At 43.1% G+C, this 21079-nt stretch overlaps 1 protein-coding gene across 1 annotated transcript in view; it reads right to left on the bottom strand.

Moving 5' to 3' along the window:
• Positions 1-13252, bottom strand: part of SHROOM2 (shroom family member 2) — a 116446-nt gene extending 103194 nt beyond the window's left edge. The window contains exon 1 of the mRNA XM_054163255.1: positions 12913-13252. Within this exon, the coding sequence (XP_054019230.1) occupies positions 12913-13131 (219 nt within the window). The 5' untranslated portion in view covers positions 13132-13252. The remainder of the gene's footprint in view (positions 1-12912) is intronic.
• Between the last annotated feature and the right edge of the window lie 7827 nt (positions 13253-21079).

The raw sequence follows: 21079 nt of genomic DNA, 5'->3' as shown, positions 1-21079 counted from the left end.
GATTCTGACTGTTGAGCTGAATCCGCTTAGATGAGAATAGTAAGAGACAAAGATTTCTAGGCAAGTAAGAAGTAGAACTGGAACTGGTTAAAGGAAATTGAGTTAAGGCTGGGAGCAAGCACTGGCAAGACAACGCAACCACAACACACTCCCTCCAGAACCTGGATACTAAGTTCTTGAATCCAAACATAAATTTGGCAGCAGAAAAACCCCAAACCGATGGATAAGTAGCCCTCACAGGAAACAACTACCTTTTGTTGCTCCTCATAGCTAGGAAAACTGCAGCTCAGTTGATAAAATTGCATAAACACCATTAGGATAACAGACTTTTTTTCTCCTAAGAGAAGGGGGGGAAAAAGCAGCAAACAAAACCTATTATAAGTATATATGATTTACTTTGTAAATCATTCTCTAGAATGAGTTAAGATTTCTCTAAGACTTCTCTAAGTTATATACACGTACATATAAGGTTATATACACAACCCAAGCCCACACTTACAACCATGCATAGTAACATGTTAAATTTCATGGCTAAATGGCATGCGGCATCCTTCCTCTCATCAATTTGCTGTAAGCGAGAATTACAATGTAATACCTGACTGGTTTTCTGGGGCAGAGGGGAACTGCTTCTCAGGACATAGATTGCAACTGTGGTTTAGAAGGCAGATGCCAAACTGATTATTAACAGAAACAAATGCATCCATGAAGAATTTTCTTTGAAATGTTTTGCAATAGTCTAGATCTAACTGCAGCCTTCCAGTGACCAAGAAATAGTTAAATTAGCAGTGGCACTGCTACAGAAAAGGGTAAATCAGAAATCTAAAAGAAAAAAAACCTCGTCAGTCCCAAGTTCAAAAACATTTAATAACATACTTCTAAGGATTATTACCTTGTTTAAACATATACAACCATTTTGCTGTTGTTGTTTCATATCAAAATAAGCTGCACAAAGAAATCTTCACAGAAACTTCTCAGAACTCGGAGGAAAACCTGATCATAGCAAACTGCAGCGAGCATCAAATACCCCAGAAAATTCCAAGCTTTACATGAAGGGGTACCCATAACCAAAGCACACCTAGTTACTAAGTGTCATGATTTAATTTAGTGCTGATTTAGTCAACATGCTCATTTTGTCCTCAGAACAGGGCTGGCTATATTTTCGTGAAATCATGAGATAAGGGAAGAGTACAGGTCTGCATTCAGACTGCTCATTAATGAAAATTCAAAAGTTGTAAATGCTTATTGCCTATTTTCTAAATTTATTTCCATACTTCAAATCCATTTTCACTGGAAGTCAACTGGACTACAGCCTTTAAATCACTGTGGGGCATGTGACTGTATATCACCATGTTTTGCCACTCCCTGCTGCTCATCTCCACTCCCTCTAATCAGCTAATTAAATGCTCATGCAACATTTCCCCAGTCAGCTTTCAGCAAAATAAAAGAGGTTGCTTACTCTTTGCAGCACTGGATTTAGGATGGGAAGCCTGTGCTAGCCCAAACCTTTAGGCTGAAGCAAGGGACAACTGAACCAATCATTGATACAGTATGCTGGAGTAAACAGTAGCCCCCACTTAGTGCTGATGAAGAACCCAAGATTTTAAGTTTGTCTGGAGTTACAAGAAAATATGCACAGGCTCCTTTCATTCTGCTGAGGCACTTAGTACCATGGTTTAGTTCATTAAATGGTGTTGGGTGATAGGTTGGACTCGATCTTGAAGGGCTTTTCCAACCTGGTTAATTCTGTATTCTGTAACTTGTAGCCTACATTATCACCTTAGATGATGATGGATCATAAGTTCACCATCAGTCTTAAAGCCACTGACAGTGTATTTCTATTAAGGAGCTGTAAGTAGATCAAAAATTGACGGAAATTCAAGAGGTCAGCAAGGACATATATTTTGGCTACAAGAATGTGTCTCCTTACAAAGCTTTATTGCTAGCAAATGTCTCAAAATTCACAGATTCAAATGTCTGGCTGACCTGTCATGCAAGAAGCTCCTATTGTGGTTGGTTCTTTTCCTCCCACTCAGGTGCCAACAGCTTGTCTCATTCCATTAATCTCCTTTTTTCTGAGGCACCTGAGAGCTACTGTGCATTTTGGGTAGCTAGTGGGTTTCGTTTTGTGAAACAAGATCTAATCGTACACTTCAGTACGCTATTAATGATGAATCCTGGAGATACACGAGCAGGAAGCACTGCTTTCTGTTGTGAGGGAAAACTACACAACTACTGCTTTTTAAGATAATTCTGTGTACTAGGATTTCCATGTACTTGAGTTCTGGGGTTTGCTGGAGTGACTATAATGTCCTTGTCACCATATTTCAGCGTTTCTTTGTCAGGCCTGTTACGTGAGAAACAGACTTCTGTGAAGTAAGCAAATATTAGCTGCATTCAACACCAAACAAAGGCAAAGATGCCACACGACTCCACACAGGCACACAAACAACCCATGGCAAAAAATGTAATTATTTACTAGATCTTCCAATTTTCAGTTCACTAACTCCTAGTTCCTTGCTTCTCACAGGGTTCTGTGTGAAAGCTTTGCAAACTCAGACTCATCACTGGCTTCATGGAACCAAATCACCACCGAAGTGCCACATGCATCTCCACCCTCACATTTTAATCACCTACACTTTTGACATAATAGGTCACAGCTATGACATTTTTTCAGATGATTATTTCCTTAATCAGCGTGAAGAAATTCAGTTGAGTAACAAAAGACTTGCCTTACACTCCTCCCTAACATCAGATTGAGCAATCACAGAAACTCCTCAGGTCTCTGAGGTGTCAGGAAAGGTGCAACCTTCCTCCCTGCTCTCAATAGCAATCTCCCCCAGCAGTCAAGAAAAACCTCAAGTTCCAAAAAGGTAAAGATGGGGGGGGGGGGGGGGGGAAGAGGCATTTTGCACTATAGTTTAAGTTTTATAAGCAGCAGAGCAAGTTGTTGGGCTTTACATTCTATGGGACTGGGAAAACGAAAAATAGTAAGAAACACAAGAGTTCTTACACACACTAAGTATACATACTTCACAAGGTGGGGGAAATTACTGTAGAGCTTTGAAGTTTTGACTTACCAACTTTTTGGGAAATAGAAATAACATTATGACATTAGAGAGGCATTTAAAAGTAGCCAGTGTTTGTGTAAGCCTACAGCCCCAGAATAAGCCATTGCTTTTTCATTTTAGAGATCCCTTTAAATTTAGAAATGAAGGCACTTTACCAAAATATTCATGTAAGAAACAGATTACAAACGCTGATTCTGAAAATGTACATTCCTCTTCAACCTTCATTTTCCTACACATCAATTATATTTAACAGATTCATAAAGCTTCAAGCAGCTAATTTTGAAAGGCACAGCCTCCAACTGCCACACCCTACCTTAAAACTCTTTCCATACATAAACACCCAACAAAACACTACTTTGTGTCAACACAGCATACTTGTATCTTTTTCTTACTTCAATGACTGAAATGGATGCTTTGCTATTCCGTTAAAACAAACACACACAAAACAAACAAACCAGGGCAAAACACCTCAGCAACTGCAAATGTCTCTAAAAAAAACCAACATAAATCTAACATCCTACTCTCTTCTGGAATGACAAAACATGTACTAGTTAGAGGACAGAAAGCTATTTACAGTACTGTAATGATTTCATTATCCTGAATCCAAAAACTCATCAGGAGTCGGAGAATTTGTTAGATCAGATATCAGCCAGCTAGACACCCACAAACTCATCTTTGCATCTAATTTGTTTAAGAAAATTAACACAGTGATGACTAACTGATACTGTGTAGGAAGTGTTTCACTTCCTTTACCATGAAATCATGTTTCTATGATACTATTCTAAAAGATTATAGTATTTCACTGAAAGAGACACAGCTTCCACATAAAGTGTTGTTAGCCCTCAACAGTAACTTTTTCTAATGTTTAGTGAAACAAATTAAAGGTTTATTTCCTAAAGAATGCTGAGCAGTTTGTGTATTGGGGAAAGTGGCAGATACAGTTTTGTTTCATAGGTTATGTTGGAATCTTTCAAAGCAAGTGTATAACAAAGTGTGCTTATCTCAAGAGACAGAAAAAACAAATCCAAAATAATCTGTTTTTCTAGATTCATGAAGGGATTTTTAGAAGAATCTTCCCTTTTACCAAAGAGGTAAAGTACTGAGGCTGCCACTTCTGGTACAGCAGCAGATACCTGTACCTCACTTCTCCACATATTTACTGTAGTCTCATGCTCCACATTGACAGATTCCTCCCTGCTTAGGCTTCAGAGTTGACTGCAAGTCCATTACAAAGATAATATAATAGGAGGACTGAGGATGAAGAACTTGTTCCTCTAAAATTCGAGAGTCTGGCCATTTTAAAAGGCTCTGGCTTTTGTTTCAAGTCAATTTCACTACCACCTGTATCTTTCTCCATTAACGAAACCCAAGCAAACACACACACAGAGCTTAGAATGAAGTTCATGAGTTTCCATTTTTAAAAAGGTACTGAATTGTTTTCATACTAACTAAACTGAATTCAGCTTCACACATCAGCAAGAGCATTCTATAATCCTTGCCAACCCAATCAGGTAACACTTTACCTCTGCTACATCCAGAATGAGTACTCTGTTGCAGATGAGACAAACACACAGCAAAGAGCCAGAACACTGCAAGTACAGAAGTGATCTAAATCTCAGAAACATGATTGTTGGAAGAGCTAAGAGGCAGGAGGAGAGAAAGCTTCCACCTACAACACAGTAACAAGAGGAGCCTCCATCATGAGCCATTTTCCTTCTATGAGGTTATTCAGTTAGAAAGATGATTGCAAGAACATTGTTACTATCTATCCAAAGCGATACAGCCTCCCAAGCAGTGCAGTAAGGCGCCCATATATTCCTTATTTATGAACTGCAGTCACTGAGGCTATCTTCCTCTTTGCACCACCCCTGAGCAACAGGCTACTGCACTCTTCAAAAACTTTCAAGTGCAATCTTTTAGAAATTCTGTATCTAAGAAACATGACAACATATTTCTTAATCCATCTTTATCCACATCCACCAAATCTGATACAAGTAGAAGAATTTTAATATTTCAAAGAATGTAATAATTTTGAAATGGAGAGAGATATTTAAAGGGAGGAAGCACAGCTGGTGGCAAAGAGGATGACTTCTTTTCTCTATGGGATGAGGCAGGAGAAGTATAGGGACACTGACACAAAGCCTTAGAGCTACTGTGCCCTTGCCTCGACAGTTTAAAGATTTGGGTTGATTTTGCCATTTCATTGGGGTCCAGAAGAACTCTGAAATAACCACCTCTTTTCTGTCATCAAACAGTCTGCTCCATCTGTTTCTACTTTACGAGCCAACCCAAGAATGTTGTACCTGACAACAGCTACTCAGTTTCTCAAAGCAGCCATTCGCTGCATTTCCAGCATTTACCAAACAACAGTCTCTTTCTGCCTTCGAGAGTTCAGCACACCACAGTGACCCTCAGGTACATGCAGAGGCCACTAAAGATCTGAATAACTTGTTACGTTGCAGAAGTCATTCATCTTTGTGACCTGACCAAGAATGCCCTGAATTAATTAGAGACTCAATACTAATGCTGTATTAGCTCAAAGGGAGAGGAAGGGACTTCTCTCCTAACTGCACAAGTGTCTGATATTTTTGGTACTTCACAGGGCTCTATTAATTAGCTCAATAGATTAAACTGAAAAGCTATGTTCTTGTGATGTTCAGAAACAAAGCACAATCATGGAAATAAAGATGTTTTCCACAGGCTTCGGTATAGGTGCACACACATTGCAAACAGGCAGGCAATAACCTTTCTCAAGTACAGTTCACCTTACTGCAGGTACTTGTGCAGGAATCTAGGTTAAATGCTGAGGAACCATGGGCTTCCCCAGCTTCTCACACAATTGACAGCAAACGGTAAGCAACTTCAGAAGGCAATTTAGAGCACTTAAGTCACGTCTAACTTAAACACTACAAATCACTTTCAAAAAATACCTACTTCTGTTAAATACCTAACGCAAGTCTGGGTGAAATCCGCTAAAAGTCAACTGCTTGGCAAAGTAAATATGAAGGATACAAGAGACATTCTACATCAAGTTAAATTTAAAAACTGTTTACAGTTCCAAACTTTGTAGACATTTCCTAACACTGAATGAATAATAAATAAACAAGAAATAAAAATCCAGTTAACTGTGTCACAAACCTTCCATTCCATCTTGATTGAACCAGATCTGTGAGGTTACAAAGACAAAAATTAGATCTAAAAATTCACCACCCGAGCAGAGCAGCAAATAGTATTCTTAGGAAGGGGGGTTGGGGTGGGATAGCACAGCATACCTGCTCCATCCCCTTTACAAAACTGAAAATACCACATTATGTGGAATTAGAAGCATTTAAAACTTGTTTCTTATCTTAAAGATAAGAAACAAGGTGGGGCGGGGGGGGGCATGGTTTGGTTTTGTTTTAAAACAAACACATCAATTTTTATTTTACCTCTTTGGGAAACCCTTCATGCACTGTCTTACATGTACTGAAAGTTAAAAATGGGCCTAATGGTTGGGACTCATCTCAAAACTCTGTAACAGACTCACAGAACTAGATCCACAGGCATACTCAGTATCCTCAGTACAGATTACAAACCCATAGGACAATTACACACAAATGACTTTCCTCAAGAAGAGAAAAGCTTACATATCTGATGAAATATTGGCTTGGTTACTACTAAGCAGTTGTTCTCTCTAATCTAATTCATGACCAGGTTTCATTTCCCATTTACCTTGTTCTTTCCACACTCCCATACTTTAAATATTCATTAGGCAGAACACCACACAATGAATCAAGTTCTACAGGGAAAAAAAGAGATATATACAGTCTACCGAGTAAAGCATATGTAGCATATGCATAAACACCACAAAAGCCCACACTGGGTTTCCCTCTTAACACACAAAAACCCCCAGAACAAACAAAATCTAAACCCCCACCAAACCACAGCACAAGGATGATGGATAACTGGGTAATGGTATTACTGACAATCTTTCCACAACATCAAGCAGTAACTAAAGGTCTTTTGCTGGTCTTTTACTTTTATGTTGTCTACAGTAGCGTCCAAAATTCATACTGAAAAGCATCAGCAGTCACTAAAATAAGAGGTTTAAGTTGTCCTTCAAGTAGACTAAACATTCAAACAGGCAATACCACCAAGTCCTATTGCAGAAACCATTCACACAAAGAACACCAATTCCTCTGCCAGACTTCGAAACTGCAAATTAGTTTCCTTGCATTTGTTTTAAACCAAAACAATTATGACAGATTTGACCACTTTTGCCTAAGTAACTGGAAGGGGGAAATTCAGAGGAGAGAAAAAACAAGGCATTTGGAAGTGACCAGTACTTCCAAAAGTTAAAAGCTTGCCCGTTGTGAAGAATTAAACAGAATTCTGACTCCTTCTTGGGAGGACTTTTGTCCTAACACGCAGTGCAAAAATGCACGTGGGAAAGCTGCAGTTCAGGACTGCAAGGGTTCTACTCATCCAGGTTTCTTAAATCACCCTCTCACACTGTTCAAGTGATATGAAACCTCTCAAGTCACAAGCCTTTTAACCCATCCTCTCATTTAAGCTCCCTACAGTTTGGAGATCCAATGTAGCACTATCCAAATGAGCTTTAAAATGCAACTTCCAATACTGGTGCAATTCGACTGTTAATGCTCCTTCCAAAAAGCTTCAGACTTCCACAGCCAGACCATTTACGCTGACTGAGTAGTGGGCTCCAAATTAACACCAATAAAGAATTCATGAAACTGCCATTAGAATGCTAAAATTGAGCATTCCCTTGGTCAATCAGCTTACTAAAGATTAACAACATAAAAAGAAACATTTTTTTGTATCAAAGCAAACTTCCAACAATGGATCTGGGATCAAGCAACCACTCAAAACAGTTTCTACAGCACTTCAAAAACCCCAACTTTTAACATGTCTGACAAGGGGAAAAAAAAAAGACACATAGCTACATGATACTATTTGAATTAGAAAACATTAATTCCAATATGTTTCCTGAAATTTCTCAACTGTTAAATTTAATAGTGCAAAGAAAGGGTCTAATTCAGACCCAACTTCCCCAAACAATAAAGAGGTTTCAAACAAAATGCAGAATGTGATTTGATATTATCCTTCTAAAATTGCTGGTTTAAATACATGTCCAAATTATAGCTTGTACAGGTCCATAACTTTTCCTGGGTTTGATGACTAAAATCATAGGGACGAAAATACAACAGAATTGGTATTCCTTCACGTGTTATCTTTCTGGAAGTGAAGAAAAACAAACCTAGATTAGAACTCTGACTCCTAATAACTTTAAAATCAGCTGTTAACACAGATGCAATAAATAAATGTAATGAACATGTTTACATTTATTTATGTTGAGGTGGTCAGTAATTTCCCAGGATTATCACTGAATGCTTGTTTTCTGGACATCAAGCTTCAGTCAGGTTTAAGAATTGTTAAAGTCTAGAAGCAATGCAGCTCATCTCAAACAGCCTCAGGGATGCAACTGGTTACGTTTGAAAATGTCTCTTTTTGATTCCTTCGCATACATCACCATTAATGTGCAGGTTTTCTCCTCTAAATATTGCTGCACTAGAGCCATGGAAGTAATTGGATTTAAACATGCATCTAAAAGCAAAAGATACAGAATTTGTTCATTAAAACTAATAACTTCACTTCGTACTAAAAGCATAAGTTGATAGGAGCCAATTAAAAGAGAAGCATTCCTTTTTACAATTTAAATAATTATTTCGTTGAACCAGCGCCAGTTCACACCTCACCATAGACAGGAGCTCATTAGGGCAGCAAGGGAATGGAGAGAAATAAACAAAGGTCCAGAGTGGCTGATACTGTTTCTTCTTGAAAGAGAGCACCTCCAGCTGTGGCATGAATTCAGCGCTGATTCAGGAGACAAGAACTCCTATCTACTAAACCAACAACAAAACTTCTTGCAACAGTCCAGGTTTCACTTGGAAATCTTACCGAAATACCAGCCAAGCCCAGCCTTGATTAGCCTGAAATGAGATCATAGCTCGAGGAGGTATGGCTGTAGGCCCTTGTAAAGCTGATATAAAAGAGGAATTTAAATTATACATCAATCTTTCTTGTAATGCATGAACTAGAATGTTTTCATATTTATTAATGTGCTAAGTATAACGTTGACTGAAGAACAACTTTAGAGTTCCAAAGGAACAGCAAGTGAAATGACTTTCTATCACCCACAATCAATGCTGTGACTGACACTACTATTTGGTCATCTCAGATAAGAGTAATTTGAAAGTAATCAAGATAATGCAGTTATGGGAGATTTTCACAAGATTCACACTTGAGCACCTTGACTTTTCATTATTTCCAGGAAGACCTCCCTCTTCAGGGTTCGTTTCTTTAAAAAGAGGAAAAAAACCCGAGGCTTGCTAGACTTGTAATTAAAGTCCTCAAAAATCATCATTTCACCTTCTGTTGAAATACACATTGCTATAAAAAGCAAGTCTGTCCTTTCAAGATGTCAAATTAGGCAAGAACAAGCTGCCTTTAGGCAATTCTTTCGGAATGTTATCACCCACACATGCAGAGATGAGAAAAAATGTAAAGTGTTTTTTTAAAGGGAAATTATAAAAATAGTAAGCACCAATGACAATGCTATTAGGCTTTTTTTCTTAAATAGTAGCAACACCATTTGCACACGGGTGGGGCAAGGTTTAGAAGACCAGCTACGTTAAAAGATTGAGCAAGCTGTGTCATGCACCACAAAAAGGGGGGGGGGGGGGGGGGGGGAGGAGGGGAGAAAGGGCAAGGACAAAGAAAAAGGAGAAACTAAACAAACAAACAAAAACTTACACCTGGCAGGTGAACTTGACATTTTACCTACCTGGTTCAGGACTACTTTTCCAAGTCTTGTTTCAGTGACAGAAAGAAAGGCTATTATGAAATACTGAAGCCTGCCCACCCTCGCAATGTCAGGGCCCACTACTAGGCAGCAGCAGCATGACTAGGGCCTGACCTCTCCCTGGGTGAAGTGTTTTCCCTCCCAGCATTCCAGAGGCTGAACACTTGCTTATTCCTCTGATGAGGCTGGACTCTTTTTCTCATCTTTAGCATGCCTTCCCCTCCCTGATTATTGGCAACTGTTAGATCAATGGATACTCCTGTTTTAATTGACTACCATTTCTACCTAATAAATTCTCAAATAGTGTTTGCAGCTCTCCTTGCTCCCAACTCTCCCTACAGTATGATAAAAATTTCCTTTCCTGTCAGCAAGTGAAATAGCCACACAGATAAATTACCACCCAAGAGGTGTGCTAGACAATATGCTACAACATGAACATGCACTTGCTCACTAATTTTTCGATTACTGTACTTTCTGGTGCTACTTTTCCAGCACCTAATATAGTTGTTCCACATATGCTCAGGAAAGCAGTAATTATTTACACCACAGACTTCCCAGCATTTACATAAAGGTGCAACTTTTTTCAAAGGCTGATCTTGCTTTTGGGAAAACGGTTGAGAAAAGAGGCAGGCAGAATTTCAGAAATGCCCCCTTAAGTAGCTGCTATCTGAGACTCCATTCACACCTTGTCACATTCCTCTCCTTAAAAAGCAGCAGTTGGCGTCATCCATCCTCACTTTCCCAGAGCTACCCTGGGCTAAAGAGACAGAGCTCCAAAGACAGCTCATGCTTAAGCAGAGTTTGAATCTACAAAACCAGAAGGCTTTCCACAGTTATCCCGAAGGATTTGATCCAGGGGGTTTTCTTAAACCCCGCCACTGACCAGTCACTACCCTACCTGAGAAGGGACAGCACTCACTAAAGGGAGAGAAGCAGAGGTGCAGCAGCATCTCCTCTTCTATGGCAGCCTAGCAATCCCCAGGTGTGCTGGGAAAGAGGTAACAAGTTCAGGGCTCTCTTCCAACAAGAGGAGACAAACTTTACCTTTCCTCATGCAAGAAGCGATTGTTTTAACCAAACTGGTATTAAATTACTCTTCCCAATAGCTTTCTACCACTAGAAGCTGTACAGATAAAAAACCCCAAACAAACAAAAAAACAAGCCACCAAACCACCCAACACCAAGATGGGTGGGGCAAATCAAGAGGAATATTTTGCAGTTAAAGAATTGTAGTCCTGGGCACATGGGGGACATGAGCTCCAGTCACTGGTTTCAAAACTAGTTCCATACACTTGCATCCAACAACAGCAAATGAAAATGCACTCCAAAATTTAGACCCAAGGATCCAGGTTATTTCCTCTTCCTAGGTCACCATTGATGGACTCAGATCTTCTTACACGGAGCAGCATGATTTCAGGAGGTATCTGTGGTTCTGCTTAATTATTCCTTTGCAACAGGCCCCATTTACAAGGTTCCCCTCTCCAGATACTTCTTTCCACATACCACAGCCACATCCTCGCACCACAAACACTTAAGCTTGTTACTTAATACCTAGGTAACATTATGAATAAGTATCACTGAGCAGTCCTTTGATGTAGCACTTATTAGCCACTACCAGAAAGGTAGAATTATTTGATTTTGTATTCACATAGCAAGTAGCTCTTTTCTCCTTTCCTCAAAGGCTTCAGGTTCGATATTCTGTAACTCAGGGTACAGAGGACAACAGGCACCCAGTCATTTTTCAGCCTATACATCTTCTGACACTGACTGGTGTTTCTTGAAAAACAGCAGTAAAGGTCGAGAAAAAGATGGTTTCAAAAGTGTAAAGTCCATAATGCAGTTGTTTCAAAGGTGAAAGGAACGAACTAGGTAACTCACAACGAAACTATCTAAAAAATAAGGTTAGGAGAATTTCTGCTGTGGATAAAATAGGACTTGTTGACCTCTGACACTTTCTGGGCACTTCTAAAATGGTAATAGGCAGAATCCACAGGACTTGCAGACAACGCATACACATCTTTCCTACAGATCCTGTGCAAAATGTGCTTTGCTAATGTGGATATTTCTTTCTGCCAACTATATACGGATCTATTTTAAGGTATTTTCACTGTGCAATAAGAAAGCTGTCTTAACACCTAACAATTATTGAGAATAGGGTCAAAACACACCCACATGAGAAACATTTTCTAGAAAACATTATGTATTTCTCTAACTCATACACATGGCAGTAAGATTAAAGCTGCGAGTACAGAGGGACAATGAATATCCAAGCAATGAGAAGGAAAAGAAAAGTAAACAGAAAGGGAACATATACCCAGGTGCCTCCCCCTCCTCCTCGGAGCATGGCTTTGGTCACTATCCACAGGACCTTTTGTTTAAAGAAGGAGGGAGATACAAAAGGTTGGCGTAATTATTTTGAATTTACAAGTGTAACGGTAGCGAAGAAAACTCAGCCTCAGAACCGAGTTTCACTCTCTGCACCCTTCTGCGCCAGGTGCCCGGAGGGAAGGAAGGGCCCAGAGCATGGTTTCGGGCTGTGCTTGGCTGGCAGTGGGGTCAACCCAGCGAGTAATCAGCGCTTGCAGCGACTGCCTTGTGATTTTCATGGGGACTAAGCCCGACTAGACGCTGCGGGTCGGAGCCGCCAGTTTGCCTGCGCCCAACAACCTGTTGCTCCCTGCACTGCTGGGATGCGCCTGGCACCGAGTGCCCCAGCAGCCACAGGCACCCTTTCACCCGGGAGCTAACGGCCACCTTGGGGCCTCCAGAGCACTGCCGTCAGGAAGCCGGGTCGGCAGCACCTGCGCCGAGGCTGGCCGCACCGCCACAGCCGCCCTGCCCCGCAATGCGTCCCGGACTGCGGGCAGGCGGCGCGGCCGGACCGGGCCCGCTTCCACCGCCGGGCTGTCACCACCGCCTCCGCGGCCACGCCAAAATGGAGCCGGTCGGACCCACCACCCCTACCCCTCCGGCGCCTCTCACCTTGGTGATGATGAGAGGCTCCCCGTGCTCTCGTCCGCCTTTCAGGGTGAAGCCCCAAGGAGCCCCGCCGGTCAACAGCACCTCCACCAGCTTGTAGCTCTCCGCTGCCCGCTGCTCTACCATCACCACCACTGGCCCCGGTTCCACCAGCACGGCGCCGAGCCGCGGGTCACTGCTGGCCAGCCGCTCCCTCCTGCTCCGTAGCCCCACGTCCTCCATGAAGCCCTCGCGCCGCCAGCGGCGCCCGTCGTGGCCGGGGCTCGCCTGCGTCTGCCGGCCGCTCCCCGGTGCGCGCCAGCCGGCGGCAGCCCGTAGAGCCACCTACCCGCCCCGCAGCGCCGTCCAGCCCGGCCCCATCGGCGGCGAGAGAACCCTGCTCCCGCCCACCCCCTCCTCCTCCGCAGCCCGCTGTATTGTCTCACGCCGAGACCAGAACCCACTGGCGGTGGGGCGGCTCCAACTTGTGGCAACTTAGCACCAGGGAAACGCCGCCGAGCAACGCGGGACGCCTGGAAGAACACGGTGGGGAGAAGTGCTCCCTCCTCCCTTCCTCTGCCCTGAAAGGAGGACGAAATCCACTTTGCACGGCAAGCTTCCTCAGCTGGACAGCCGCTCGCCCCTCCCCAAAAGGCGACAGCGTCGCAGCACGATCCCTCCAAGAGAGAAAGAGGGGGAGCGGAGCGCAGCTTCGGAGCGGCTGCCAAACAAAGGCAGCAAGAGGGTCGGCGAGCCCCGTGCCACGCTGCAGCCGTGCCCGTGCCGCCCCCGCCCCACCACACGCAGGGGCGGCGGCGTGTCTCCTTCACCCCTGTCCCCAAACAAAAGCAGCGAGCAGGTGGAGGGCGGCCGCGACGATCTGACTTCCCCAGCACCGCCGCGGATGAGGGGGTGGACGTAGGTGGGGGGAAAGGGGCAGCCGGCGGCTGCGGCCTGCCCCCGGCCAGGGATGCCCCGCCCCCGCGGTGCCAGGCCGTGGGGGGCTGCGCCAGGCCGACCGTGGACTCTGGAGGAGAGAGGAGGGACGGCTCCTCCTACCTTGCCGCCGTGGTTGCGGAGGGCAGCCGGGAGAGGAAGCGTTAAGCGGTAGGGACAACGGGGCGGGAGAAAGCCGGCAACATGGAGGGCAGGTCAGGGGGCAGCAGCGGAGGGAGCTGAGGGAGGTGCTTTCTCCCAGCCCCTCCCGATCGTTCCCCCCGCCCCGTACTGTCTCCACCACCTGTGGAGCAGGAGGGGCCCGATGTGTGCCGAGCCTGGCCCGCCCGCCTCGCTCTCCCGCCGGGACCCTCTAGCGGCAGCCGGGGGAGCGGCGTGGCCGGGGCGGCTGAGGTGAGACGAGGCTCCGGGAGCGCTGCTGTCGTCCTCTCCGGCGTCGGAGGACTGCAGAGCCAAGACCGGAGGGGTCAGAAGCGCGTCCGAGCCGGGCTTGGCGGCGGCGGCACGGAGCCGTGGTAAGGGCAGGTGTAGCCTACAACAAAAGCGCGATTTGGTGGCACAGACAGTCCCAGACATTGCTTCGGTTGCAAAAAAAGACTGTAAAAAAGTTTGATGGAGGAGCCCGAATCAGGATTAGAAGGGCTAATCTTCAGGCAAAGCCTGTTTTGTGCATGGGCAGTAAGAGCAGGGTTTGGGGTTGTCTGATACTTTCACTGAGATAATGATGGGACTGGGAGTGAAAAGCTTGTTTCTTAGAATCATAGAATCATAAAGGTTGGAAAATCAGATCATCGAGCCCAACCGTAAGCCAGCCATCATGACCACTAAACTATATCCTGAAGCACCACATCGACATGCTTCTTGAACACCTTCAGGGATGGCAACTCAGTCCCTCAGCTTAATTGCATCACTTTATAGGAGAATTCAGTGATTTAGTTCAGGAACATACATGGCCCTGAGTACCTGTCACTACCTATCAGGTGAAATACATGGGGAAAACCATACTTTAGTTCTGATAGACATGGAACTTCAAGGCACTTCTACATGTGACAAACTATCTCACAGAGGTGCCTGCTATATGCAGTGAGATTTCAAGATTTTTTATGTATATGGCAGTTCACATACTTTGCTTCTGAAAGTGGGCATTATGCCATTCTGGTTACATAGTCTGACCCTCTTAAACCCTGTATCAGCTGGTTTATTCCTCGGAAAGCTCTCCTGCCTTGCACTGAAGCAAATTGTTTCTGCAGTACTTTCAACATCACCTACAGTACACTAATACCTCAAGAAACCTTTGGTTTCAGGATTGAAAGCATCTGATATCACCAATCTCAGCAGCAGACTGGAGGATGGATAGAAAGGAGAAAAATACATGGTTAAGATGATTGTTATTCCCTCGTGATTAAGGGACAGAACCATGGAGGAGGCACTCAAACTTGCACATACTTCTATGAGGATCCTGCTAAATCCAAACCTTATACCATACCTGTGTATTACATCGTTATTTAAAGACTTGCACAACTTTTTTTTTTCCCTTCCCCTGTCATATAGACAAGTCCTAGTTTAAAGACTAATTATGTAAATAAAAAAGCACAGGGAAAATGGAAAAAGACCAGGTCAGAAAGGGCTTTGTGCAACCTTTTCTAGTGGAAGGTGTCTCTGCCTATGGCATAGGTAAGGGAACTAGACAATCTTTAAGTTCCCTTCAAACACAAACCATTTTATGATGCTATGAAATGCAAATACTTTTTGCCATGTTCTGTAATCCAGTTGTTGGAATCTGAGACAAAGTCTTAGTTACGTTTGTGTAACACATACTAAGTTGTCTGTGTGGCAATAACCTAGCACTGGACGTTTCAAAGAGCTGCTGTATACGATTTTGTTGTTTGAACACACGGCAATAAAAGAAAGATCTGGAATAATGATTTGAACTTTATTGCATTGCCAAGTGTGCACGTGGAAATGAAATGGGGGAAAAATAGTTTTCATCATTAAAGAGCAAATTATGCTTCAAAAATGTCTTACCTGTTTGTATCTTCTCTTTTTCAATTGTCAAACATTCCTTCTTCGCCTTCAATATTTTGTTGTCCCTAAGAAGCTGAAGATTTACATTACTGTTCTGGCTTTTTGGTTTGGTCTTATAAAATCTACTATGAAGAATGATGAAGGAATCTGAGCACTGATTTTAAAACTGAAATATGTAGAGCCAAGAACCAGGATCTATATTAGGGAAGCCAAGTGAAAGCTGTCAAATTCTGTTACTGTAATTATGTCAGTGGAAGATGTGGTCATGTAGCTCTCAGCAAAGCAGTTGCCCAAAGAAAGAATGGCTGAAAGCTTTCACACTGCTGGTTAAGAGAGAACTCAGTAAAGAACTGTTTTCTAGCTAACTGTTTTCTTGCTTAGAGCCTGATGGTCTGACACAGTCATGAAGCAGATCCTCAGCCTGTGGTTGACAGCTCAGAAATCAGGCATCTTTATTTTAATGACATCATTTTTTTGCCTTTATTCTTACTAATGGAAAACTGAGAGACCACTATATAAATTTCCTCATACATGTAAATTGAACAAGCAAAGCAAGACAGGAATTCTCTATTGTCATATCACTCAAACGTCTCTTTACATCTTTTATTTTTTCCTTCTCTGAGAGACTCGAAGCTTGTGCAGAACCCAGCTGAAGACATGTACTCATACTCTTTTTAAAATATGTGATGATTTTATTACCTGAATTTGTGCAGCTTTCATGAGGTTACAGATAATCATAAAACCCAAATAACTTAGTAAATTTCTTCTGAAATGTGTTTTCATTTGTGTGATAAGAAAACCAATGATAACTGTATTCACCTAGCAAAAGCATCCAAATCCTCAGCTTTCTTCCTCACATCTTGTTTCACTTGCCAGATGTTGTCAAAGTATACAGAGGCTAGCAATAGAAGGTAGAAATGCCAGATACATAAACGTATTAAAGGAAGTAACAGACTTACAATGAGGACATAATGATGCAGTTACGGCCAATAAGGTATGTGGGATCCCCCTCTGTACTAACATGTGCCATTAGTATTATCAAAGATACCTTGCAGTGATTCACAAAAGTTACACAAACACTGCCTCCTGCCATGCAAAAGGAGCTATCAGACTTTACTAAGGGATGGTTCCCACAAATGTCATTTGCAGCTCCTTGCAAAGCTTTCTGCAGCAAGCCAGCCTCCTCCACAGTACTTCGTCTGTCTTGTACCTTGGAACTTGAAGTAACAAATTAACAATTGCAGGTGAAATTTTGTTCTGTTGAATTTACTTTGACTTTTTTTTCTCTCTCTCTCTCTTGCAGACTGCATACCTGTTCCCTGCTTAGTCACTGAGATTACCCAAAAATGTGAATAAATTCTTTTACCCAAGATTTTGTTTAAGTAGCATTGGGCACAGTATGCTGTTAAGGCACAGCCTGTTTCACGTATTTAGCTGTACACCACATATCTTTTCCTTAAGACACCCTGCATTAAATTGGGCAAGATACCTGCCAGATGACTCTAGAGTGATGTGTTTTACTCTCAGAATGAGACCATTCATTGTGGTGCACTGTGCAGTGCCAGCATGGGTTTGGGATTTAGTTTGTTTGTTTGTTTGTTTTTTTAACCCCCAGCAGCTGAGAAATGTAAACGAAGTAGAGGCTTGTGAGTCATAGTCACAGAGTAAAGAGCTGAGGTGAGGGAAGCCTTTACCACCTCCCACTGTTTGTTACCACTCCTGTCCTGGAGCTAACCACCAAATATCACAGTTCAGTGAAGAGACAAAGTGCCTCTTACCTCAGCCATTTGGAATAAAAACCAGATGCCCAGGGACATGCATAGTTTGTTGACAATTTAAGTTAAGATGCTGGGTCAACCATTTAAGATGCTGGGCTGTGAAACTGAGCAGCTGATCCATGGCACATGTTCTGCTTTGTCAGCTGGATTACAGGAGTTGCAGCCTCCAGCAATGAGAGCAGACCCATACATGTTCTCAGTGGCATTTCCCAAAATAACCTAGCTATTAGATAATTGTACCAATGCAACTTCTGCCATGTAATCATCACCCATAGTTGTTGTAGGCATATCATTTTAGTCACTAGCGGTGGAAGAGATGTTGATAGATAGAAATGTATGTAATAGTGTGGTCACTGAAGATCGTAAAGAAGATTGTTCATACATGCCTTTTCTGAAGGCTAGAGATTTGTGAGAATACTGCAGATCCATTGAGAATAGTGCCAGAACTCAGAAGAAAAATGGATTACAAGATGGGAGTCATAGACTTGCATGTAATATTCCCAGATAGCTTTCTATGGACCTCAGTTCCACTGGCATAACAATCTGTAATATTCCTCTTGAAATCTGTAGAGTATCCGTGCACATGCTGTATGTGGAGCAAATGTTGATCCTGTGTAGTGTTTATGGCATATTTGACAAAACACACAGTGAAACACAGAATCATAGAATGGTTTGGGTTGGAAGGGACCTTTAAAGGTCATCTATTACAGTGTGCTGTGGGCAGGGACATCTTTCACTGGATCAGGTTGCTCAAGGCCCCATCTAGCCTGATCTTGAAGACTTCCAATAAAGGAGCATCCGCAGTTTCTCTGGGCACCCTGTTCCCGTGTCGTGCCACTCTCACTGTAAAAATGTCTTCCTTTGATCCAATCTAAATCTAGCCCCTTTCAATTTAAAACCATTGCCCCTTGCCCTGTCACTACAAGCCTCTCTCCATCTTTCTTATAAGCCTTTAAATATTGACAGATTGCAGTAAGATGTTCATGGAGCCTTCTTTTCTTCAGGCTGAACAACCTCAACTTTCTCAGCTGTTCTTCACAGGAGAAGTGTTATAGCCCTCTGATGATTTTTCATGGCCCTCCTCTGAATCTGTGCCAACAGGTGCATGTCTTGTCCTGAGGACTCCAGAGCTGGATGCAGTACTCCACTCATTACTGGTTTCCACTTGGACATTGAGTCATTGCCTGTAACTCTTTGTATGTGCTTATATAGCCAATTCCTTATCAATCAAACAGTCCATGAGGCCCATATCACTCCAGTTAAGAGAAAAGAATTTTGTGGGCTGCAGCACATCACCTGTGAGAACAGGCTGAGAGAGCTGAAGTTGTTTGCTTAGGGAAATCTCTGAGGAGACATTATAGTAGCCTTCCAGTACTTGAAGGGAGCCTAAAGAAAAGACTGGGAGGGAGCCATTGATTACAGCTCTTTGGTCATTCAATTCACATTTCAGTGATAGTGATTAAGTTGTAGTTTTCTAGCTGTACTGTGGTTTCCATCTCCTTCCTGTTTGAAACTTTGCTGTCTTTGAAAGACCAAAACAACTGAAGTAGTGTTAAGAAGTTCCTGGAGCAGAAGTGGATGGATTTTTTGATTGAGTAATTCAAGATTTGGCATGCTGCTGAGAATTTATTGTGGAGTCTGAAAGTCCTGAGAACCTGGAGAAACAGGTTGGGTAGCAGCCCAAAGACAGACATCCTGGCATAGCTGGGAACCAAGAGGGTTTCCTTTGGAAACCTGCCATGTTTATTCTGATGGATTCAGTATAATCATGCTCTTCTGCAAAACACTTTGATTTCAACAAATTATCCACTGTCCCAAAATGAAAAATACTGTGTTGGAAAACTCCAGCAGGACCTCGCCTGTGTCGTTTAGGCACTTTAAAATCCTTTAAACCTTTCTCAAGTGTGTTTTGTTTCTCCTGCAGTGCAAATAAGGCTTCATCAACACACAATTAGTGCTGGAGAAGCCCTTAGATGTTCTCCATCTATCAGATAAAAACTAAAATACACATTGACCTTTTCAGTTCTTTAGGGGGGAAGAAAAAGATAAAAGGCAAAGTAGCTTCTGTGTTCTTTATCTAGGATGTTTTATAAAGGTGACATTTGTGAAAGAACAGCATTTCATATGATGCTCTGGTATTTCTAACCCCATTACGTTTTTGATTCAACTTTGTTCAGTTCTTAGTTATCCTCACAACGTCACATAAGCTTTGTATCACAGAGCAATTTTTTGAGCGTGATAGTATGCACTGCAGAGCAAACTGCAGCTATGAGTGATACCAGCAGAAAAAAGACCACGATTTGCTTAAGATCTATTAGACCTGTAGACAGAGAAAGAGGAAATTAGTCCAGCACAGACTCCTGTAATCCATAACCCCCTTAAGGATTTATAACTTCAATGATTTTGCATGATAGCAAGATCGAAAGTCAAAGGAAAGAGCAATAGCAACTCCTCATGTGACTGCAGAGTCAAGAGACAGACAGCATAACAAGAGAAGGTAAACATCTTCTCCTGGGAATGGAGTTTTCAGCTGGTAGTCAAATTCAGGCACAAGCTAAGTCATGCCTTGGGCTACAGTCCCCCTGGTATCTGTGTACTTGTTCCTTTTCCAGTGTCTCCATTAGAGCCCTTTCTCAAACCATGTTATGACATCTCAGACTACCACTTTATAAAGAACCAAAAAGCAGAGTAAGAGCACACAGCTTGAAGCTCTGGTACATGCCAGTCCATACTGTTACATTACTGCTGAGAGAGCTGGCAGATGAGCTGGCCAAGCCGCTCTCCATCATTTTCCTCCAGTCCTGGCTCACTGGAGAGGTCCCAGGTGACTGGAAACTGGCCAATGTGGTCCCCATCCACAAGAAGGGACGGATGGAGGAACCTGGAAACTACAGACCAGTCAGCCTGACCTCAGTGCCAGGGAAAGTGATGGAGCAGATTATCCTGGCGGCAATAACTGCGCACCTGAAGGATGGCCAAGGGCTCAGGTCCAGCCAACATGGATTTAGGAAGGGCAGGTCCTGCCTCTCCAACCTGATCTCCTTCTATGATCAGGTGACCCGTCTGGTGGATGTGGGGAGGCCTGTGGATGTAGTCTATCTGGACTTCAGCAAGGCCTTTGACACCGTCCCCCACAGTAAACTGCTGGCTAAGCTGTCAGCTCGTGGTTTGGACCACAACACTCTGTGCTGGGTTAGGAACTGGCTGGAGGGCCGAGCCCAGAGAGTGGTGGTGAATGGTGCCACATCCGGCTGGCGGCCAGTCACCAGTGGCGTCCCCCAGGGATCAGTGCTGGGCCCCATCCTCTTTAACATCTTCATTGATGATCTGGATGAGGGGGTTGAGTCAGTCATCAGCAAGTTTGCAGATGACACCAAGTTGGGAACAGATGTTAGTCAGTTAGAGGGTAGAAAGGCTCTGCAGAGGGACCT

Source organism: Dryobates pubescens, chromosome 8 (genome assembly GCF_014839835.1).
Source record: "Dryobates pubescens isolate bDryPub1 chromosome 8, bDryPub1.pri, whole genome shotgun sequence".
NCBI classification, from domain to species: Eukaryota; Metazoa; Chordata; class Aves; order Piciformes; family Picidae; genus Dryobates; species Dryobates pubescens.
This window is presented reverse-complemented; position numbering and strand designations above follow the sequence as displayed.